General features: G+C 39.3%; 1 protein-coding gene across 10 annotated transcripts in view; it reads right to left on the bottom strand.

Moving 5' to 3' along the window:
- Window positions 1–23,378, bottom strand: part of PLD1 (phospholipase D1) — a 274,854-nt gene that overhangs the window by 106,137 nt on the left and 145,339 nt on the right. For all 10 annotated transcript variants that reach the window (XM_027541243.1, XM_027541253.1, XM_027541220.1 and 7 more), the window contains 5 exons: window positions 21,431–21,559; window positions 20,556–20,674; window positions 18,539–18,652; window positions 7,410–7,520; window positions 1,700–1,788 (listed from right to left, as the gene is read on the bottom strand). In XM_027541243.1, coding sequence (XP_027397044.1) covers window positions 1,700–1,788; window positions 7,410–7,520; window positions 18,539–18,652; window positions 20,556–20,674; window positions 21,431–21,559 — 562 coding nt within the window. The remainder of the gene's footprint in view (window positions 1–1,699; window positions 1,789–7,409; window positions 7,521–18,538; window positions 18,653–20,555; window positions 20,675–21,430; window positions 21,560–23,378) is intronic.

Below are 23,378 nucleotides of genomic sequence, written 5' to 3'. Positions count from 1 at the left end.
TGCTGTTCCTATACAGAGCTGAAATCAGTCATAAAACGAGCTAGTCGCACGTGTCAAGACAATTCAGCTGGGAAAGAATAGACTTGTCAAAAATGCTGCTTGAACAACTGAGTATTCCACATACAAAAAAACAAAGTTAGACCTCTATCTCACAGCATACACAAAAAGTAACTCAAAATTAATCAAGTCCTAACTATAAGAGCTGAAACTATAACATTCTTAGAAGGGAACGGGATAAATCTTCATGATTTTGGACCAGACAATGTTTCTCCAGCTATGAAGCCGAAGTACAAGCAATAAAGGGAAATGAAGATAATGAACTTCATCAGAATTTAAAACTTTTGTGTTTCAAAGGACAGTATCAAGAAAGTAAAAAAGAAAACACACTGAATGGAAGAAAATATTTGCAAATCATAAATCTGCTTTGTATGCAGAATATATAAAGAACTCTTACAACTGAATAATAAAAAGACAACCTAATTTAAAAGTGGACAATGATAATACATGAATGGCCAATAAATAAGAAAATAGTATTATCAGTCACCAGGAAAATTCAAATCAAAACTACATGAGATACCATTTTACATCTACTAGGATGACTATAGTCAAAAAGAGAGATAATTGTAACTATGAGTAATGATACAGAAAAATTGGAAACCTCATAACTAGGGGAATGTAAAATAGTGTTGCCACTTTTGAAAACATTCTGACAGTTCCTTAAAATGTTAAACATAGAGTTACCATATGATCCAGTAATTTTACCCCTAAAGTAAAGAAAACATGTCTGCACATAAAAACCAGTACAGAATATTTATGGTAGTTTTATTTATAATAGCCAAGAAGTAGAGACAAACCAAGTATCTACCAACTGATGAATGGATAAGTCCTTTTATATGACACATATACAGATAATGGGATATTACCTGACAATAAAAATAAATGAAATACTGATACATTTTATAACATAGATGAGCCTTGAGAACATTTAGCTAAGTGAAAGAAGCAAGTCACAAAAGGCCACATATTGTATAATTCCATTTACATGTGGCATTTCTAGATGCCACAAAGACCAGGCAAATCTACAGAGAAAGAAAGTAGATCAGTGGTTGCCAGGGGCTAAGAAAAGGAAGAATAGGCAGTAACTGCTAATAGGTATGGAGTTTCATTCTGGAGTGATGAAAATACTGTAAAATTGATTCAGAGGTGGTTGCACACAACCCTGTGAGTATACTAAAAATGACTGAATCGTCCACTTTGGGTGCATTGTATGGTATGTGAATTATATCTTAATAAAAGTGTTATTAAAGACAACAATCACGTGAGCTGAAAAAGACAGAGGGTAACAAGAATTTAATATAACCCATGGGAAAATGTTTTGACTATTTTGCTTTGATTTTTAAGTGAACACAACTCACTGTCTGCCTTTAAATAAATCAAATCACAAGTCTAATGCGTGGGAAAGAGACTGGCCAGGAAAAAATGGCTGCTCTGGTAGCATTCAGAGTCCCTCAAAAATGGACTCAAAAATTCTCAGCGACTGATGCAGATTTAAGGACTCAATAACCTACTGCTAGCTGAACAAAAGTCATGTCTGCTAGGAAAAGACAGTATTTTTAAAATGGGCTTTCGAAAGTCATTTTAGCAGTAAATGCAAGAACATCTGCAGTAACAACTTCTACCAAAATGCTAAAAAGCTTACCTGTGAGCTTTAAGTATCCTCTGAGCAATGGCATCGCCAATCTTGTTGAACACAACTCTGTCATCAGAGCAGCTTATGAAAAACTGGTTCTATGCAAAATAAATGAGATAATTATATAATAAATTTCTATCTTAGAAGTATGCATGTAAGGAAAATGTGGTATATAATAAAAAAATTACACTGATATTAAAAAAATATATATTTCCCTGAGCAGATATGTTCTGATCCTGATCTCACTATGGGTCTCATGCAGTTCTAAACAATATCACTTATATGATCTTCCACACAACTTTTTGTTACCACTTCCAATTCTTCTAAAATATTGGGCTTCTCTGGGTCCCAGATAGTTTGAATCCAATCATAAGGCAAACCATTCCACATCACAGTAATCCAAGTCTATGCCCCAAGCAGTGATGCTCAAGAAGCTGAAGTCGAATAGTTCTATGAAGACCTACAAGACCTTCTAGAACTAACACCAAAAAAAGATGTACTTTTCATCATAGGGGGTTGGAATGCAAAAGTAGGAAGTCAAGAGATATCTGGAGTAACAGTTAAGTTTGGCCTTGGAGTACAAAATAAAGCAGGGCAAAGGCCAACAGAGTTTTGCCAAGAGAACGCACTGGTCATAGCAAACACCCTCTTCCAACAACACAAGAGAAGACTCTACACATGGACATCGCCAGATGGTCAATACTGAAATCAGATTGATTATATTCTTTGTAGCCAAAGATGAAGAAGCTCTATACAGTAAGCAAAAACAAGACCTGGAGCTGACTGTGGCTCAGAGCATGAGCTTCTTATTGCAAAATTCAGGCTTAAATTGAAGAAAGTAGGAAAATCACTAGACCACTCAGGTATGATCTAAATCAAATCCCAAATCCCTTATGATTAGACAGTGGAGGTGGTGAATAGATTCAAGGGATTAGATCTGGTAGACAGAGTACCTGAAGAACTATAGATGAAGGTTCACAACACTATGCAGGAGGTGGTGACCAAAGCCATCCTCAAGAGAAAGAAATGCAAAAAGGCAAAAATGGTTGTCTGAGGAGGCCTTACAAATAGCTGAGAAAAAAGAGAAGTGAAAGGCAAAGGAAAAAGGGAAAGATATATCCAACTGAATGCAGAGTTCCAGAGAACAGCAAGGAGAGATAAGAAAGCCTTCTTAAGGGGACAATGCAAAGAAATACAGGAAAATAACAGAATGGAAAAACTAGAGATCTCTTCAAGAAAATTGGAGATAACAAGGGAACATTTCAGGCAAAGATGGGCACAATAAATGACAGAAACAGCAAGGACCTAACAGAAGCAGAGAAGATTATAAAGAGGTGGGAAGAATACACAGAAGAACTAATAAAAAAGGTCTTAATGACCCAGATAACCATGATGGTGTGGTCACACCTACAGCCAGACATCCTGGAGTACGAAGTCAAGTGGGCATTAGGAAACATTACTATGAACAAAACTGGTAGAGGTGATGGAATTCTAGCTGAGCTATTTCAAATCCTAAACGATGATGCTGTGAAAGTGTTCAAGAAGCCAGCAAATTTGGAAAACTCAGCAGTGGCCACAGGACTGGGAAAGGTCAGTTCTCATTCCAATCCCAAAGAAAGGCAATGCCAAAGAATGTTCAAACTACCATAAAATTGGGCTTACATGCTAGCAAGGTAATGCTAAACTCCCTCAAGCTAGGTTTTAATAGTACATGAGCCAAGAACTCCCAGATGTACACACTGGATTTCTAAAAGGCAGAGAAACCACAGACCAAATTGCCAATATCCATTGGATTATAGATAAGGCAAGGGAATTCCAGAAAAATACCTACTTTGGCTTCATTGACTATGCTAAAGCCTTTGACTATGTGGATCACAACAAAGTGAAAAGTTCTGAAACAGATGGGTATACCAGACCACCTTATCTATCTCCTGAGAAACCTGTATGCAGGTCAAAAAGCAACAGTTAGAACTGGACATGGAACAATGGACTGGTTCAAAATTGGGAAAGGAGTAGGTCAAGGCTGTATATTGTCACCCTGCTTATTTAACTTGTATGCAGTATACATCATTCAAAATGCCAGGCTGGAAGATTCACAAGCTGGAATCAAGATCTTGGGAGAAACATCAACAACCTCAGATATGCAAATTTGTTGCTGTTTTTGTCTTTCAGTCACTAAGTCTTGTCCAACTCTTTGCAACCACATGGGGACTGCAGCATGTCAAGTTTCCCTTTCCTTCACCATCTCCTGGTGTTTGCTCAAACTCATTTCCATTGAATCATTGATGCCATCCAACCATCTTGTCCTCTGTTGCACCATTCTCTAGATGATACCACTCTAATGTCAGAAAGCAAAGAAGAACTAAGAGCCCAAGAGAAGAGTGAAAAAGCTGGCTTGAAACTCAACATTCAGAAAACTAAGATCATGACATTCAGTCCCATCACTTCATGGCAAATAGATGGGGAAAAAGTGGAAACACTGACAGATTTTATTTTCTTGGGCTCCAAAATCACTGCAGATGGTGACTGAAGCCATGAAATTAAAAGACATTTGTTCCTTGGAAGAAAAGCTGTGAGAAACTTAGAGAGAATATTAAAAAGCAGAGATATCACCTTGCCAAAAAAGGTCTGTCTAGTCAAAGCTATGGTTTTTCCAGTAGTCACATACAAATGTGAGAGTTGGACCATAAAGAAGGCTGAGCACCAAAGAATTGATGATTTCTAACTGGGTGCTGGACAAGACTCTTGAGAGTCCCTTGAACTGCAAGGTGATCAAACTAGTCAATCCTAAAGGAAATCAACCCTGAATATTCATTGGGAGGTCTGATGCTGAAGGTGAAGCTCCAATGCTCTGGCTACCTGATGCAAAGAGCCGACTTATTGGAAAAGACCCTAATTCTGGGAAAGATTGATGGCAGGAGGAGAAGGGGATGACAGAGGATGAGATGGTTGGATGGCATCGCTGACACAATGGACATGAGTTTGAGCAAACTCTAGGTGATAGTGAAGGACAGGGAAGCCTGGTGCACTGCAGTCCATGGGGTCACAAAGAGTTGAACACAACTTAGTGACTGAACAACAGCAACATATCATCTTAGTCAAGTAGAAAGCTAAACAATTGTGTAATTATGCAAATTCCTTGTAGATTAAGATTTTAGAATGGTAGGAACATTCTGAACTTAGTAGGGAAATCAGGTTTTCCAGACATACTGTGTAGATGCTTATGATCAAAAATCCTATATTGGCAAACATTCTATCTCATGCTAAGTCTACTTTCTGAACAGGGTAGATGGAAGAACCCTGGTTTAATTTTCTCCACTATTTCCTATTATCTTCTTTGGCCTTATCACATTTGTTTAGTTCTCTTACTATTCCTGAACTTCTATTTTAAGTAGTTATAAATCTCTCTTGCAAGTATGTTGTACTATATAAATCAATCAATAAGATGGAAAGAGAAATATTTTTTTTTTTGCTTTAAGTACTTCTGCTTATAAATTCATGCATCATTATTTAAAACTGTTACTAAAAAAAACCAGGTACAAGATTATTATTATAATGGTATGAAAGATTTAGCTGCTGCATAAAGGATTGTTGAAAATTAGGTACAAATATTATGAATATTACATATTCGATTTACTATACAGATTGTTTTAACACACCTGTAATTTATAAGTATAGTCATCACAGAGTAACCTCTGCTAATCATCTTAAGATAAAGTAATATATAGGCAATAACTCAAAATAGGATTATCATCCTTTGGCCACATTATAATTTTTACTATTGCACAAGCTTTTAAATTTCAGTGCATAAATCTGTTAACAGCTTCCAAAAGACAAACTTAGAAGAAGTCTTTGCTCAAAAACTCATTTGAGAATATGTTTCCACTTTAGGGCAGCAAATAATCAAAATCTCAGGGGCTACCAAACCATGTTTGTTCTTTGAATTCCTATCACAGAGAAGCTTAGCATTCCTCAGCAGCTGTAACACACACTCACGTCCTTCAACTTCTCCTTTTTTGGATACAGGAGGGTGCATGCCAACCGCCTACTCTGGCTACAGGCATTTCAACCAAGTTTAAGTCCATAGCCATGTGCATGGCACATGGCATTACTGACCTTGTTTACTGCCATGGTAACATTACAAAGAAAAGCGGATTTAATCTATGAAAAAGAGACAAAGCAAAAAAAGCATGCAGGGCAATGGATGAACCAGCTATTAACATCTTGCATTCGTATTGAACAATTGTTAAAATTGTAATACTAACAGTTTTATTAAACTCTAGACTTTATTTAGATTTTACTAATTTTCCCACTAATGTCCATTTTCTGTTGTATGATCCCATCCAGGATACCACGCTAAATGTAGCCTGCTAATATTTTTAATCAGCCTTCTCTTTCTCTAGGCCTATGAAATAAATTAAGCTCCAATTCTTTCTCACTTGCCTTTAATGAACTATTACTTCATGGAAGGGAAGGGCTAGGATTCAAGGAGAAGGAAAGTGGGGCTAGAATGTTTTTCCCCAGCAACCCCATCTATTTATTGAATTTGTTACAATATTGCTTCTGATTTATGTTTTGGTTCTCTGGCCATGCGGGCATGTGAGATCTTAACTCCCCAACCAGGGATGGAACCCACAACTCCTGCATTGCAAAGCACAGTCTTAACCACTAGACTGCCAGGGAAGTCCCTCACCACACATGTTTTAAAATTCAATGGGAAAGAAAAGACTGAAATAAAGAGGATAGATGTGCTCTGAGCTATTTTTCCATGGTCACGACTTTTTATTTTTAAAGGCTATTCCAAGTGTTCACAGCTGGCTTCAGATCTACTTTGAAGTACGATTAAGGTTCCCAAACTAGTACCTGCAGATTTTCTCCTAGTCTCTACACACAAACTCTGGGATCTGAAAAAGCTTTATAACGAATAGTAGTTGACACGGAATTGAAGAAGGTGGTACCTGCCCTCAATATTCTTACTTCTCCCTTTTCCATGTTCCTTTTCCTGCCTCTCCCCGCTCCAACATCCCTGAACCATGGCATCCAGTGGTCTCTATGTTAACCGGTTAACAGCTTACCCCTGCATGTGCTCTCCTGAGGCAGCACGCACCTCATCTTTACACCCTCCAACTCAAGCCAGATCAAAACTTACATCTCCATGGTGGGATATTTCTGGCTAATAACATTATAAATTGATACATTCTGATAATAAGGACTTGGGGAATTTCTATTAGAGTCCCAAGTTAATGAAAATGCAGAGTGAATGTCAGGTATGCCAGGGAAGTCAAATTTCAGGTGACCTCTTCACATCTTAACATGCGCTCATTAATGGAACAAGTCCTGAGTGGGGACCCTGCACTCTTTGTGTGATATTACAGGAAGGCAGATTGTCATATCAATTTAAGGAACAAGACTTACTTCTAGGGATTTCCCTGGTGGTCCAGAAGCTAGGAGTCCACCTTGCAATGCAGGGGATGCAAGTCCCATCCCCGGTCGGGCAACTAAGGTCCCACATACCATGGAGCAAGTGAGCCTGTGGGCTGCAATTTATGAGCCCAGACATTCTGGAGCCTGTGTGCCACAACTACAGAGCTTGCGTGTCACAACTAGAGAGTCCATGTGCCACAAAAAAAAGACACCACATCATACAACCAAGGTCCCACATGCCACAACTAAGACCCAATTCAGCCAATAAAGAAATAAACGTTTCAAAAAGACTTACTTCTATATAGATATAGTGCTTGCTGTTCTCTATCACATAGACGTAAGCAGCATGGATGGATTCTTCATGGTACTTGATACCAGCAGACCAATCAGCAGCAGAGCGGAGTAACTATAGGGCAGCAATCAGAAATGAGCAAATGTAAGACAATGGAGATGATACCAGAGGAATTAATACAATGAAGTCCACCTTTTTTCTTCCAAACAGCTAATTGATCACAGTGGCTTGTGTGACATGTGAGCACTGAGGGAGAGAAGGTGGATAGGGAACTGGTCCTTAGATATAATCCACAATAAAGAAGCCCAGCTGGAAATCCAGTCCTCAATATATGCTCTTCCACCCAGGATTATTTTCAGTCATGACTGGAAATCAGGAGATTGTGGTTTCTAAAAAGAGCATTTCAGAAGCACCTCTTTCGGTGGCTGTGAGTAGGGTGGCCGTTTGTACTCTTCATTCCATGATGGCCCCACAATTATACCAGAATTCTGGTGTATTAATAACACTTTTACTCTCAAAAGTGTCCTGGTTTGAATCATATGATATGGTCACCCTAGCTCTGACTTGATAATGTAATTACTCTTTTCCCTCAAATATATATTGTTCAGAACCGCTGTTGTTCATTTGCTAAGTCGTGTCTGACTCTTTGCGACACCATGGACTGCAGCACACCAGGCTTCCCTGTCCTTCACTGTCTTCTGGACTTTGCTCAAACTCATGTCCATCAAGTCGGTGATGCCATCCAACTATCTCATTCTCTGTCACCCCTTTCTCCTCCTGTCCTCAGTCTTTCCCAGCATGAGGTTGTTTTCCAATCTTTTCCAATAAGCCAGCTCTTCACATCAGGTGGCCAAAGTATTTTAGCTTCAGCTTCAGCATCAGTCAGTCCTTCCAATGAATATTCCTAAGGGGTTGATTTCTTTTAGTATTGACTGGTTTGATCTCCTTGCTGTTCAAGGGAGTCTCAAGAGTATTCTCCAGCACCATAGTTCAACATCAATTCTTAGGCACTCAGCCTTCTTTATGGTTCAACTCTCACATTTGTACATGAGTACTGGAAAAACCATAGCTTTGACTATACAGATCTTTGTTGGCAAATTTCAGAATAATACATTCTAAAATACAAATAGATTCATTTAGACACTTAACCTTGATTCTGATTTTAATTAACTGTCTGATCCTTGATGTGTCACTTCAACTATCAAGTTTCTCATTCATACCGCCTCCCTCTCTTCAGACACTCACCTGCTCCCACTTGGATTACAATAAGAGCTTCCAGCTCAGACACCTAGTATATGGTAAATACATGAATGCACAGTGAGACTACCCGGGTTCAAAGCTTAGCTCAACCACCTAGTGGCTTTCATCTTGGTCAAGTTCCTTAACCTCTTTGTGCCTCAGATTTGTTCTATAAAACTGAGTATCCACTTTGCAAGGTTATAAGAGGATTCCAAGAATTACTGTGCAGTTTGCAGAAAGAGGCTGAGCACCTAGTAAGTGATACATAAGTGTTTGTTGTTATTAATGAGAACCTTAGGGGATGCATTTGAGCTGTAGCAGATCATTCCATAGATGCTTCTGACTATAGCTATGCTACAGTCTGGCCACATGGAAGGCTTTTTCAACACTAAGAATCCATTGGTTGTAATTTTTTTCAGCATTCTAACCACTGTTTCAGTATACTGTTGGGCATATAGTAGGTGCTCAATAAATACTTATTACTTGACTTTCCTTAAGCAATAGAATGTTATCATAGAAGAATCACTATAAAAAATATATTCACTAATCCTGATTTGAAATGAGTACTGAAACTGTTCCTCTTGAGGTCAACTGAAATTGAAAATAAAAGAATAGCCCATACTTACTAGAAATTTATAAAATGATCCAATACAAAATCAGTTTTATGTCTGTTACAAATAAAAGGTCTGGTAAAATTCTTGCTTTAATCAATAACTTTAAAAATTGCACATACTGATATAAGACTACTGAAATCCAAACCTAATACTAAAACTGATTGTGCCATGCTCAGAATGTATTTCTTTATTCATTATGAAGTACTTATTATAATATAGCTCCCCAAAAAGCATTTTATTTAATGCTATCTGATGAGTATGTATAATGAAATTAGAAAATTTAACTATTAGCAAGAATAGTCAAATATCTCAGAAGGAAACTTACAAGGTAAACTTAGATAAATATAATGCACACTGGAAAGTATCTTGATTCACATAATCTTCACCATTACTGTTCATCAGCATAAATAACAAAGGTTAAAAAAATAGAGGTTTCAATTCTTTCTTCACTCAAATTTATGTTGAATTTTGTTGCTAAGGTGCATGGCTCTGAAAATGCAGGTCATCTTGAGCAGATTCTTTGGCCACACATCCTGATACAATTCTATATTACTTTGTCAACAATGTGTAAAACTGTAGAGTGTACTGGAAAGGTAGGAACACTTGAGGCCTGCACTATCACTCTGCACTTACTAGCTCTTTGCCTTGAACAAGTCATTTTAAAATCATGGAGGCTTGATTTCCTCCTTTGAACACTTGAGATTGCTCTGTCTGTCCCTGTTTTTCTCTCTCTCATACACACACACTTGTCTACCCACACATTCCCACACAGAGCTGCTGTAAAGAAAAAAAAACGGCATGACAAACACAAAGCATTGTTACACAGCACACAGTAGATATTTGATATATGGTAGATCTACCTTTCTAAAGGCTTCCTTGGTGGCTTAGATGGTAAAGAATCTGCCTGCAATATGGGAGACCGGGTTCAATCCCTGGGCTGGGAAGATCCCCTGGAGAAAGGAATGGCAATCCATTGCAGTATTCTTGCCTGGGAAATCCCATGGAGAGAAGAACCTGGCAGGCTACAGTCCATGGGCTCGCAAAGACTCAGACACGACTGAGTGACTAACACACACACACACACACACACACACACACACACCACCCTGAAATGTTATGAGCAAAGTTTATATACTACCCTTGGTGGTAATGTCCTAGTCTTGCCCTCATATCCAAACACCTTACACTTTCTTTACTTTCTCAGTTTCAAAATTTGCTCCTTCAAAGATTTAATAAACTTATTCACATTAGATATAAATCAGGAGTGTCGAGCAAGAGTCAACTCAAAGGTCAAGTCTAACTGATTCCAAGTGGTTTCCTGGACAGCTATGTTGAAAAGTAGATTCTTGGAACTAGACACATGGGGGAAGAAATCTGGGTTAATGGCGAATGGCGGCCAGGAGGGAAAGCATGAAGGTCATGTATCTGCCATCTTTCCTGTGAAGGATAATGGTAAATGTTTTCCTTTCTAGAAGCAGTTAAATGTTTATAATAAGTACATTTGTAAGCTAAAAGAAGACCATTTTGTCATTAGCCTGTGGGAGAGCATAAATAAAGTAGAGGGAAGCCCCACCCCTGATGCCTATAAAACCATACAAGGTAGATGGTTATCTACACCCTGAGGAGGTTTAACATTATGTATCTTATTGTCTGAATCCAAATCTGTATCATTTTCTCAAAATGAAAACTCATTTAACTTAAAAAAGTTATCATTTTTGGTTAAACTTGAACATATCCTTCAAATAATACAGGAAAAAATTACTTGAGACTATTACTCATTTATTATGATTTTGATTAGCTAAAATCTATTTATCACCACAAGATAATTAAAAATATGAATTTCTCTTTTACCACTAAACCAGAGGCCCTAAGGTTATGTACAAATCAACTCAACTGCTTTAAATGATTGATAAGCTAGAAAATTTGTAAAAAAACTAGCAAGAAAGCCAAAGACATTTTGATTGACTTACTTTTGTTTTAAATTTAAGATTTACTCACTTCTTTTCTTAACTGACCTGACCAACTTGTCTTAACATGTCTGTTTCAAACCAATGTAACTGAGACAAACCTCAAACTCCCCCTCATATACACAGAAATGTGGCTGATCTTACTGCCCCAAGTATATTGAGATTCATATCTAACCCATGCTTTTCAAATCTCAAGTTTGAATACACAATTTTAAGGTACACGTATGCCCTTTTTGAAGGACATATTTCTAATTCTGGGCTTTAGCCTCAAGACTGTAACTAGAACCAGTCATTTTCCTTCGTACTGTGTCCTATTTTTTGACTTAAAGGATAGCCTTCTCTTTATCCATCAGCTCTAATCCCCTTACATGTAGTGGGCTCAAGCTGAATATGTGGACTAAAATGCAGAAATCTCTTCTTGAAGGAAAACTTTCAAAACGTTCTTTGTATTTGTCCCTAGTTCCTGTTCTCTTACTGTAATGCTTTTATTCCCTATCAATCCAGTATATATCTTAATTCCTTTTTATTTCTCTGAACTCCCAAGTCAATCACAGAACAAAAGTACTTTTTTTTTTTTCTTTCATACAGAAGTTGGCCTCCATGTTGCAGCTCAGAAGTGGCATGGGTCAGGGAGAGAAAAGAAGTGGTCAGATTATTGAGCCTCATTCTTCCAGTCTGTGTTGAGAAGCATTGCAGGCAAGAAACTGCAGAAATGGACTTTGTTCAAGAATCTGCCTCAGACTACCAAATTCTTCCTTTTTTTTTTGGCCATGCTGCACAGCTTGTGGGATCTTAGTTCTCTGACCAGGAATCAAAACTGGGCCCTCTGCAGTGAAAGTATGGAGTCCTAGCCACTGGATCACAGGGAATTTCAACCTCCTCCTTCTAAGAACCATTCGCCTATAGTCAAGTGTCATCAACACACACATCACAGTATGTCATTATTCCAATAGGATGATCCTTTGGCCTGAGCAATAGTGAAAAGTTAAACTTGAGGGTGAAGGGATGGAAGAGAATATACTTTTTGAAGAACAAGACTTAAGGGGAGAGAAGTCCTAGGAAAAAACATATAGTTGAGAGTTCTTGGAAGCCGGAATGAAGCAAAAGGAGAACTGGGGCTGGATTTGGGTCTGTAGCCACAAAGGATGATCTCAAAAGGCGAGCTGCCATGCAGCTTTGCCTTGCTGGGGCCCTTGGTGGTTGCAACCATCCTGGGGCTTACTGGAGACAGTCTCTCTGCTGAGCAGCTATGGCCTCAGGCTCTGGAGTCAGACTGCTAAAAATCCAGTTTCATCCCCTCCATTACTCATTGTGTTATTTTAACCTCTCAAAGCCTTAAGTTTCCTCATATGTAAAAATAAGGGGTCAAAGAGAACACCACTTAAAGACTGGTAAGTACAAAATGAGATAATCCACAAATCAGTGCAATGCTGGGCACAGGGTGAACACCCCCAGCTCATGCGGCTTCAGCCAGCCAAGACCCACAGAGACGTGCGCAGAAGCCTTACATATGAGGACCTGGTCTGTAAATGGAAAACAGCTTCCAGGTTAAGAAACCTCCTTAGAAATGCCAAGTGGCTATTTTTCCCTCTTTTCTAGTATCTACTTTGTTCTATCAGTGTACAAAACATTTTGCTGTTCTTTGAAACTTTGATTCCTACACTGACATCCTTTGGAGTGTCATTTGGACATTTTTCCCAAGTGGAAGAGCAAATTCTTCCAATCATATAATTGGAATGCCAATTACATTTGCCTATATATATTTTTTCTTTTCTTTTAATAGACAGAGAGATTGAAGACAAGGCTCCAGTGGATTATTTCCCTCACTTTCATAGGACTTCTTGGCAATGACTAAGAAATGACTCTTCTACTGTAAGCTGCCCAATTTAATAAAAGGTATTATTTCATGTATCGATTCCACGTTGATGCTAATTTGGCATCAAGCGCTTTCTTTTATCTTAATAGACAGGTCAGATATCTTCTGTCTCGATCATTTATCATAAATGGAAATGATAGCATTCAGGAACCTAGTTTGTTCTTTTTAGGGAGAAAACAAGTTCTTTTATAAACTCTGTGCATAGGCAGTTTCAGAATCATCTTTCCTCCCACCCGCCGCCCCATGCCTTTTTCCTGCTATGTCTGGTCCAAGTGCTCTTGGCAAGCTTTGGGAACACACAACACTGAGAGGAAACAACTGAGATTATTTAAGTGTCAGTGGAAGTGGCTGAAGTCAGATCTCAGGACTGGGTGACTTTTTTTAGAAGCAGAAATTCATGCTGGTGGGGGCAGGTCTCCATTCTGCCTGCTGGAGCTCTAGTCTCCTTGGTTGGCTGTGTCAGTCGTCTGCAATAGCTGTGCATATAGCTGGAATTACCAGTAGTATGTGCCTCAGGGTGATTGGGCTCAACATTTTTGTGTTAAAAAATCAAATAACTGGGTTCTCTTCTGCAGATGAAAGAGCAGCATGAATTTCTTTACCTTATTGTCTCCAATGTTCTTTTTCTCCATTTCAACATATATGGTACAAACAGTATAAAGATTTTTGTATCCAGAACTAACCTGTGACCCATCCAGAGAAACGTCAACTTCTTCACTGCAAACTTTTGAAAACACTAGGGAATGCCTGAAGGTTGTAGCTAATATTGACATAATTCAGACACGTGTATTCTTCTAGGTGATTTGCATGGATTAATTTCTTTAACTATCACCACAACCCTATGAGACAGGTACTATTCTGATCTCTGTTTTAAAGATGAAGGAAATGCATTAAGAGAGGTGAAATAATTGTCCCAAGGTTATACAGCTCATATGTAGTGAAACAGAAACTTGAATACAGTCTGACTCTAGAATCTGCCCCTTCCCCTTGCTATATTACATCACTCCTTTTCAGTTAAGTAAGCTTGTGGTCTCTAAATTACATTATGAACAACAAACTATGTTAAAAAAAAAAAAAAAAACAACCAACAACTGTGTTAAAATCAATGTTAAAAAGAATAAACTTAAGGAAGAATTTTATTAAATTTCTCAAATAGTCATTTGTCTATTGCCACATGGTAGCTGAGAGAGAGAAAGGTTTGAAAATATGACAACAAATTCTTTAAAAATTAAGTAGCCTCCTACACAGCCAGGTCCTAACTCCCTGCTATCTTCTGGATTCTCTGGAAAACCAAGGATTGGACTAGGCTATTGTTTTCAACCTCTAAGCACTAGACGTTCATAACTTGACAACAATGTCTAGAACAAGATGAATAATGTTTACAGCCAGTAAGTAATGTGAAGTGAAACAGCGCTGTGGTCAGAACTTTACAGAAAAGGAGAAATGGAGCAGTATAATTTCCTTTCTTTTCCTCAGCGTCTGGTCCTCTCAGATTTTCCTGTCTTCAAAAAGACACACTTGTCTGGCCATACCCACTGTTTTCACAACTGGAGTTATTTTGGCAGTTCTGAAAACATCTACTGGCAACCAGCAGATGTTTTGTGAGGTCTAACGCTTTTAAACAATGGAGGAATCTTCTTTAAGAAAGAGAATATCAATTTATAAATACAAAATTAGTGTATTCTAGGATTTATTATAGCAATCTCTTTACTTGTCTCCTTGTTTTCATTCTCTTTCTAGTATTGTTTTCACATGTATAAATTTTAGGTCTCAAAGTGTGTTTGTTTGGAAAAATTGAAATAGACATGTCACAGAATGAGAGATCCTACATCAGTTAAGCTTGAAATGCACATAGCATATTTAGTCTTAGTGATTCCATGATGTACACACCAACATCACAAAGGCATTGAGAAGTCCTATATTTTAAAAATCTGCAAAAACTTTTCTGTCCATGAAACCTTTTTTTTTGTGGAATAGCTACTAGCATTTCACAGGCAAAACCCAATTTGGGAAACTCTGATCTAGGTTCAGTTCAGTTCAGTCACTCAGTTGTGTCTGACTCTTTGCAACCCCATGGACTGCAGCACGCCAGACTTCCCTGTCCATCACCAACTCCTGGAGGTTACTCAAATTCATGTCCATAGAGTCGGTGATGCCATCCAACCATCCATCCTCTGCCTTCATAAAACATTCGTATATCATGTTTCCTCTCAGATGACCAAAAAAAGTCCACAGTTCACTAATACCTCCAGGATCAGGTTGAAATGAACAAGACCAGCACTTCAGGGCACCCCTAATCTGGCCATATGCTGTCTGAACCTTATCTACTACCTCTTCAAGAGAAAATGGTTTGCTGTAGTGGTTCTACCTTCTTATTCCTTAGAGGGGGTACCCAGCTCTGTCCCTCTCATTCACCAACCGCTCATGGCACACTGATCTGCACTCTCAAGACTTGCATTTGTACTAAACCACAACTCGCCTTGTTAACTCAGTTCTTTAACATTAGAGCTTTCTCTCTCCCAGCTAACTCTTTTCCAAAAGGAGGCGGAGAACTCCTTTTATCTGCTTCCTCGGTATCCAGGTGTGCACTGACGATCTGGCTGTGCAAAAAGATGTCACTTGAAAGGCATAGACTGATTGAGTAAATGAATTAATGAGTCAGTGAGTTTTGGTAAACTCCAGGCAGCCTGGGCATTCAGGGATGAACATATGAGTATATAAGAAGAGGTCACTGATCTAGCTCCATTTCTACCACAACATCCCATGATACAGAGAAGGTGAACCAGGGCAGGTGCTTCGTAGGATGGACAAGCAGAGCATCTATCTGTCTCATCAGGGCAGCAGGATGAGAATATGTAAAACAGGGCTGCACCAAACCTTGGAAGAAAAGTTATGACCAACCTAGATAGCATATTCAAAAGCAGAGACATTACTTTGCCAACAAAGGTCTGTCTAGTCAAGGCTATGGTTTTTCCAGTGGTCATGTATGGATGTGAGAGTTGGACTGTGAAGGAGGCTGAGCACCAAAGAATTGATGCTTTTGAACTGTGGTGTTGGAGAAGACTCTTGAGAGTCCCTTGGACTGCAAGGAGATCCAACCAGTCCATTCTGAAGGAGATCAGCCCTGGGATTTCTTTGGAAGGAATGATGCTAAAGCTGAAACTCCAGTACTTTGGCCATCTCATGCAAAGAGTTGACTCATTGGAAAAGACTCTGATGCTGGGAGGGATTGGGGGCAGGAGGAGAAGGGGATGACAGAGGATGAGATGGCTGGATGGCATCACAGACTCGATGGATGTGAGTCTGAGTGAACTCTGGGAGTTGGTGATGGACAGGGAGGCCTGGCGTGCTGCGATTCATGAGGTCTCAAAGAGTCGGACACGACTGAGCGACTGAACTGAACTGAACTGAACCAAAGGCATCAGAAGACATATGTATATGCAAACACTAGGATAAAACATCTTCTGCTAATCATAAAAATACACAATGCCCAGCAATATCTTTTCAACAGCTACTTAATTAGTATCTGCTAACTTTGGTAAGTTGATCAGTGAGTCAATTTTAATGCCATCTCAAATATTAAATTAAACTCTCTTGTTTTCTTAATATCAAGGCTCCTATTTTATCTTATAGGTAACTTTTTTCCCTCTAAGTAGAATAAAATTAAACACGTTCATAAAATATTCATTAATTTACATATGAGTGCATATCTATCTGTGCTTCTAAGTTCAAATTAGTTTTCTCCTTTAGCCTGGGATGACTATTTGCTATAGATAATTCTCTTAAGTGATTTATCTTTTTGATCTATTATTTGATCTATGGTTTGAAATGTCTCTTTATTTCTTATATACACATACCTCTACTTGCACACAGTACAAAGTAACTAATTCAGGCATTTCATTTATTTCATTTAGGTGTTAGAATCCATGTCCAAATTATAAAAATCCATAATAGTAATGTTAGCAGCAGACTACTGGATCTTTACTTAAATAATAGTTTTTAAAAATTTGGTATGTGTATTTATTGTGAAATGATTAGCACAAGTTAGTTAACATCCATAACTTCACATATGTACAAAATTGTTTTCTTGCGATAAGAACTTCTAAGCTGTATTTCCTGGAAAGTGAAAAGTCAAAGTGTTAGTCCCTCAGTTGTGTCTGACTCATTGTAACTCCATGGACTGTAGCCCACCAGGCTCCTCTGTCCATGGAATTCTTCAGGGAAGAATATTGGAGTGGGCTGCCATTCCCTTCTCCAGGGGATCTTCTCAACCCAGGAATCGAACCTGGTCCTGCATTGTGGTCTTGCCTGGTGGCTCAGCAGTAAAGAATCTGCCTGCAATGCAGAAGACCCAGGTTTGATCCCTGAGTTGTGAAAATCCCTTGGAGGAGGGCATGGCAACCCACTCCAGTGTTCCTGCCTAGAGGATCCCATGGACAGAGGGCCTGGCAGGCTACAGTCCATGGGGTTGCAAAGAGTCAGACACAACTGAACTGATTAAGCAGCAGCAGCAGCTCCTGCATTGCAGGTGGATTCTTTATCATCTGAGCCACTAGGGAAGCCCTGTACTCCCTTAGCAACTTTCAAACAATACAGTGTTGTTAACTATAGTCACTATATTGTACAGTACATCCCGAGGACTTTAAATTAAGAGTAAAACTGGAAGTCTGTACTTTTGACCACTGTCACCCACTTCTCAACCCCTCCCACCCCACCCTTTGCCTCTGGCAAACACCAATCTGTTCTGTACTTAAACAACACTTTTGATGCAAATAGTGATGTCTTTGAACAAAAGGCAATGCCAAGGTGGCCAACCCTAGATCTGTCCCTGCATGATCTCAAGATACTTGAGCTGGAGTTGGTCCAGGGAGCAGACTGGGAAACAATGGACAGGACTAGGATTTCAAGCTCCAGCTCTACTGATAACCTTCAATGACACTGAGCAAGTCTCAAAGTTTCACTGGGTCTTAATTTTCTTATTTGTAATTTGAGAACATTGGACTGCATGTGGTCAAATTTTGTGCCTCTAATAAGCAAACTTCTCATCCTTTTAAAAGTGCCTCTAAAAGGTATTTGGTTAATTAAGGAACTAAAATTAGATTGAACTATAGCTTCCAAGATGCTAAGTTTAACCAAATTCCTGGTACTTCACTAGTATCAGTGTTTAGATAGAGTCAATTCAGAAGGACTTACAAGACAAGACACTCCTTGACTGGGTTTTTCTAAAGACCTGTATTTATTACATTTATATAAGAGTTTTAAAAAGAGGATAAATTGAATACATTTAAAATTGAAAATATAATACTACATTTTAAAAGGTCTATTCAGATTTGTTTTGGAGTTGTTTGCTTTAAAAAACTTGAAGCCAATAGGCATTTAGTCCATATGAATGATTGTACCCAGTAGTATTTCATGAAAAACAAAAACCAAGCTTACCTGTACGTTAGCATGGACAGACCCAGGCACTTGGTATTTCAACTCGTGGGCTGTTGTTTGAGATTTTGGAAGCAGAAAAGGATAAGAAAGGCACCGATATTTTGGTTTCATAATCTAAAATAAAGAGAAACAGGTAAAAAAGATTCAAATGAAAAAATAATTCCTGTCTTCCCTATTTTGTGATTCTAAAAGATATATGGGTTCATTTGAAAAAGAAAAGTAAATATTAACAGTGGGTGTTTCTAGCTGAAGAGATACCAGATTATTTATTTATGTTTTCTATTTCCCAGAGGCAGAAAACTCCTTTGTTCCTTCTTTTACCTTTTGGAGTGAGCATTGAAAGTGAAAGTTGCTTAGTCCTATCGGCCTCATTGGGACCCCATGGACTATACAGTCCATGGAATACTCCACGCTAGAATACTAGAGTGGGTAGCTGTTCCCTTCTCCAGGGGATCTTCCTGATCCAGGAATCAAACCAGGGTCTCCTGCATTGCAGGCAGATTCTTTACCAATTGAGCTATTGCTTCACATTTTTAAAGGAAAGTTAAATATAATCTAGAGTTGTAGACTCATTTGAAAAGACCCTGATGCTGAGAAAGATCGAGGGCAGGAGGAGAAGGGGACGACAGAGGATGAGATGGTTGGATCGCATCACCGACTCAGTGGACATGTGGGGACGACAGAGGATGAGATGGTTGGATCGCATCACCGACTCAGTGGACATGTGTTTGGGTGAACTCCGGGAGTTGGTGATGGACAGGGAGGCCTGGCATGCTGCGGTTCATGGGGTTGCAAAGGGTCGGACATGACTAAGTGACTGAACTGAACTGAACTGAGAGCTGTAGAAGTACACAATTGCAAAAATGGGATTATTTTATAAACTGATTTTTTACTATGCTGTCGCTATCTCATAACAGCAAATCATATAGGTCATTTTTAAAATAACTTCATAGTAAAATGTCATGGAACAATCATAATTTAATAAATTTCTATTAATGAAGAGTTCAGTTATTTCTCATTTTATATGAATTACTAAATACAATGTCAAAATACATTACTTACTGAATAACTTCTTTAGCTTAAACACCTGAAATTGATTTTCTGAGTCAAAAGTTACATACTTTAAAAATTTTTTTGCAATTATACCAGTTTATCCTCCCAGGAGTAGGGTATAAGAGCATCAAAGATCCTGAATCCAATTGTGTGTTTCTGCAGTGTATTTAACTTTGCCAGTCCAATAGGTTAAAAATAATATCTCTTTATTTATTCCTCCATTCACCTCTAAATTCTTGTTAAAAATATTTCCACTATTTCTAAGATCTCCCACTAACTGTTTATAATGTGAATTAAGTGAAAAATAAGGTGGCACTCTAAGTTAACAAAACTAAATTTTTTCCCAACTTATATCCAAACTATAGGGAAGAAATGCCTCATCACCATTTAAAATAAATAAAAGGGAATCTTAATAACACCAAGACAACAGGCACTTAACTTACGAGTATTAGGTCAAATTCTTATAAGTAATGAAGTCATCTTATGAAAGAAGACAAAATCTGGAGGAAAGAAGTAGGTCCATCTTCTCACATTGCTCACTTTGCTCAGAACTGCCTCTCAGAAGCCTGTGCCAACATGGATCCAGGGCAGTGCCAGGACTGCAAGGACTTGAAAGCTGCAGCTCTCACCTGAACAAGGGTCCCATCCCTGCTACAGTAGCTCAGCAGCCCTCCACGTGACTATCAACCCAGGCAAGATGCTTAAACTGGGAGTCCCAGGTTAATGGTTAAACCATAGTCTGTGATGCTAGCACCATTCCTCTGCCCTCTGAATTCTTTGTGGAGGAAAAGTTCAGGAACTGTTTTTTTTTTCTCTTTTACCCAGAGTCCCAGGTGCTCTGACAACCGGCCACTCAACAGTGGGTAGAGTGGCACAGCTGTGGCCACATCAGCCCCTTCTCGCCTCCTCTTCCTGGCCTGTCCCTCTACACATGGACTGAATCATGCTAAAACCACCCACGTACCTTCGTGAAGTTCCAGCGCTGGATGAAGTGACGGGCCGCATCGCGAGCTGCCTTCCCGTGGACTGCAGAGGCTATGTCATGCCATGGCATCCGGGGGGTGGAGTGCCTGTCAATGAAATCTGCCCAGGTGCACCAGGCAAGGATCCACACTAAATTCTGCGCCCACAAGGCACACAAGCCATCTGACCCTAGCTCTGACCCCAACTATGATACATTAAAAAAAAAAAAAAAAAAACACGTGGTGATGTCCACCGTATGTATATTTCTTGACTTGGATAGAATAATACCTTTATAACCAAGGGAAGCATAGATCTCACATTGAGGAACATAGTCCCTATGCACCTTTCCCAATATGAAGTTTCCATTCCACTACTAGATAATCACTGAGAAAGGCAGCTGTGAGCTGGTACAAATTATCTAAAGATATAAACGTGATATTACATTTTCTCTTCTATTCTGTTGAAATAATGTCAAGCTATGTATGGACTGCCATTTCTAGTTCCTGTTCAGTGTGCAAGCACTTAGATGATCTGAAATGTGTTATTTTAATGTTGGAAGATGAAGATGATAAACAGAAAAAGGGAGATCATCAAAGGAAGGGAAACATCTCCTGGAGAATTACAGATTACGATGCCTAAAATATGCCTATATGCAACCTGGAGATTTCAAACAAGTAAGCTATATTTCATTTTCTTTTCTTACTATACTCACAAGGAAAAACCCTTAAGTATGTGACTAAATCATGGTCTCCAATATTTCACCAAATGTTCAAAACAAAACAAAACAAGATATTAAATCATGCACATGCATACTTGTTGAGATACCAACAAGGAAAAGACAAAATATGCATAGCTACCCACGACCATGGTACTCACCAGCAAAAGGTTTATCGAGTTGAACCCAGTCTTTGAAGACGAAATTGCAGTAGTCCTTTCCATGCCAGAATCGGGTTTCCCCATGTAGCTCTCCCACACGTGTCTGTACACTTCGGAGGGAGGCTGTGTCTGTAAATGCAGCAAGACTCACTCAAAGGCTGTGGTTCAGGCGGGCCCCAGGGAGGGAGGCTCACCTCTCATTTATTAACACCTAAACACTTCCTAACTTTTCTTCTTAAGCCTCATAACAAGGGCAGCATGGGTTCATTTCATCTGAGGCTGTGGGCTGGGTAGTTGGGGCTATAACCAGGTTCATCATTTGACAATGAAATTTAATATTTTTATACATGTTTCAATGCCATTCTCCCAAATAATCCCCCCCCCCACTCCCTCTCCCACAGAGTCCAAAAGACTGTTCTATACATCTGTGTCTCTTTTGCTGCCTCTCATACAGGGTAATCTCCAGTCCAGGTTCAATGCATGATACAGGATGCTCAGGGCTGGTGCACTGGGATGACCCAGAGGGATGGTACAGAGAGGGAGGTGGGAGGGGCGTTCAGGATGGGGAACACGTGTACACCCATGGTGGATTCATGTTGATGTATGGCAAAACCAATACAATATTGTAAAGTAATTAGCCTCCAATTAAAATAAATAAATTTATATTTTAAAAAGAAATTTAATATTTTTATTCTCGTCATCTAGCAGATCACTGGCAGAATGGATCACAGGTTTAACTTGCTGGGTGAGAGGGGTAAAGCCAGGTCTGCTGGAGGAACATGAAATGCCAAGGCCATAAAGAAGTCATGTTCTTCTTTTTGCTCAACCAATATGGTGCACATCTAATGTGTAATTCTTGTCTTTTGCATTTCAAAATGCAAAAGTGGTGTTCTAGCCCTGGAACTGACTAGCTAAGTGATACTGAGCTTTATCCTTTGGGGTCAGAGATCCTTTATGTACAAAAGGAAGAATTTGGCCCAGCTATCATCTAAGATCTTTTGGGCTCTAATATCCTATATTTCTACAATTATAAATGGAATCCATAAAATATAACAATAGAAGCTTATGATCACATAGGCGCAAAAGCAGCATCTACTGCAGTACTTCACAAAAGCTTTGTCAGGAACATTTTCAGTTCAGTAAATACATTGACTTAAATAGTTTGTACATTTATGGGATATGCCAATCACAAAGACAGACAAGCAGGGAATTAGCAGAACTACAAATCACAAAATGCAGCGCTTGGCACAAAAGAGACGCTTAACCATCAGACACTGGATGCAAAACGTTTGTTGAATGAATAAATGGTACCACATACAGAAGCCATAGTAAATAGCAGACTGGTCCCCCTACCACCATACTGTCCCAGATGTGTCCTTCCAAAAATGCAGATTCTTATTTAAAAGCCTTCTAGGATGACCTGCCTACAGAGGGTCAAATCCTCAGGGTTTAGTGTGCAGAGACAGTTCTTAAACTGCTGCCAATCTCTCTTTCTTGTCCTCATTTTCCCCACACAACCCAGGCCCCAGGCACACCACCGTTCTCACTGATTGTGACAGGCCTTGTCTGTCATGCAGCTAGCACATGATTCCTTCAGCCTGGAATGTTCTTCCCACCCTCTTGGTCTGACCTCCTCATCATCCTTCAAGAGCCACATTAGCTGTCACCTGTCCTAGAGACACTCCCCATATCCCAGCAGGGAGAGGCTGTGGAACCATTCATAGTTGCACAACCCAGGGCCCCTGACTCTGTGACTCATCTGCCCCTCCCTGTCCGCCACTCACTCAGCTATAAACTCAGGGGTGAGGAGTGCATCCCCTCAGTGCCTGGTGTAGCTCCTGGCATTCAGTAGGCAATCAATAATAATTGCAGAGTGAAAATTTTGAGTGAAGTTGCTCAGTTGTGTCCGACTCTTTGCGACCCGGTGGACTGTAGCCCACCAGGCTCC

The sequence above is a fragment of the Bos indicus x Bos taurus genome, chromosome 1 (assembly GCF_003369695.1).
Source record: "Bos indicus x Bos taurus breed Angus x Brahman F1 hybrid chromosome 1, Bos_hybrid_MaternalHap_v2.0, whole genome shotgun sequence".
NCBI classification, from domain to species: domain Eukaryota; kingdom Metazoa; phylum Chordata; class Mammalia; order Artiodactyla; family Bovidae; genus Bos; species Bos indicus x Bos taurus.
The sequence above is the reverse complement of the archived record's forward strand: the minus strand, read 5'-3'. Positions and strand labels throughout refer to the sequence as shown.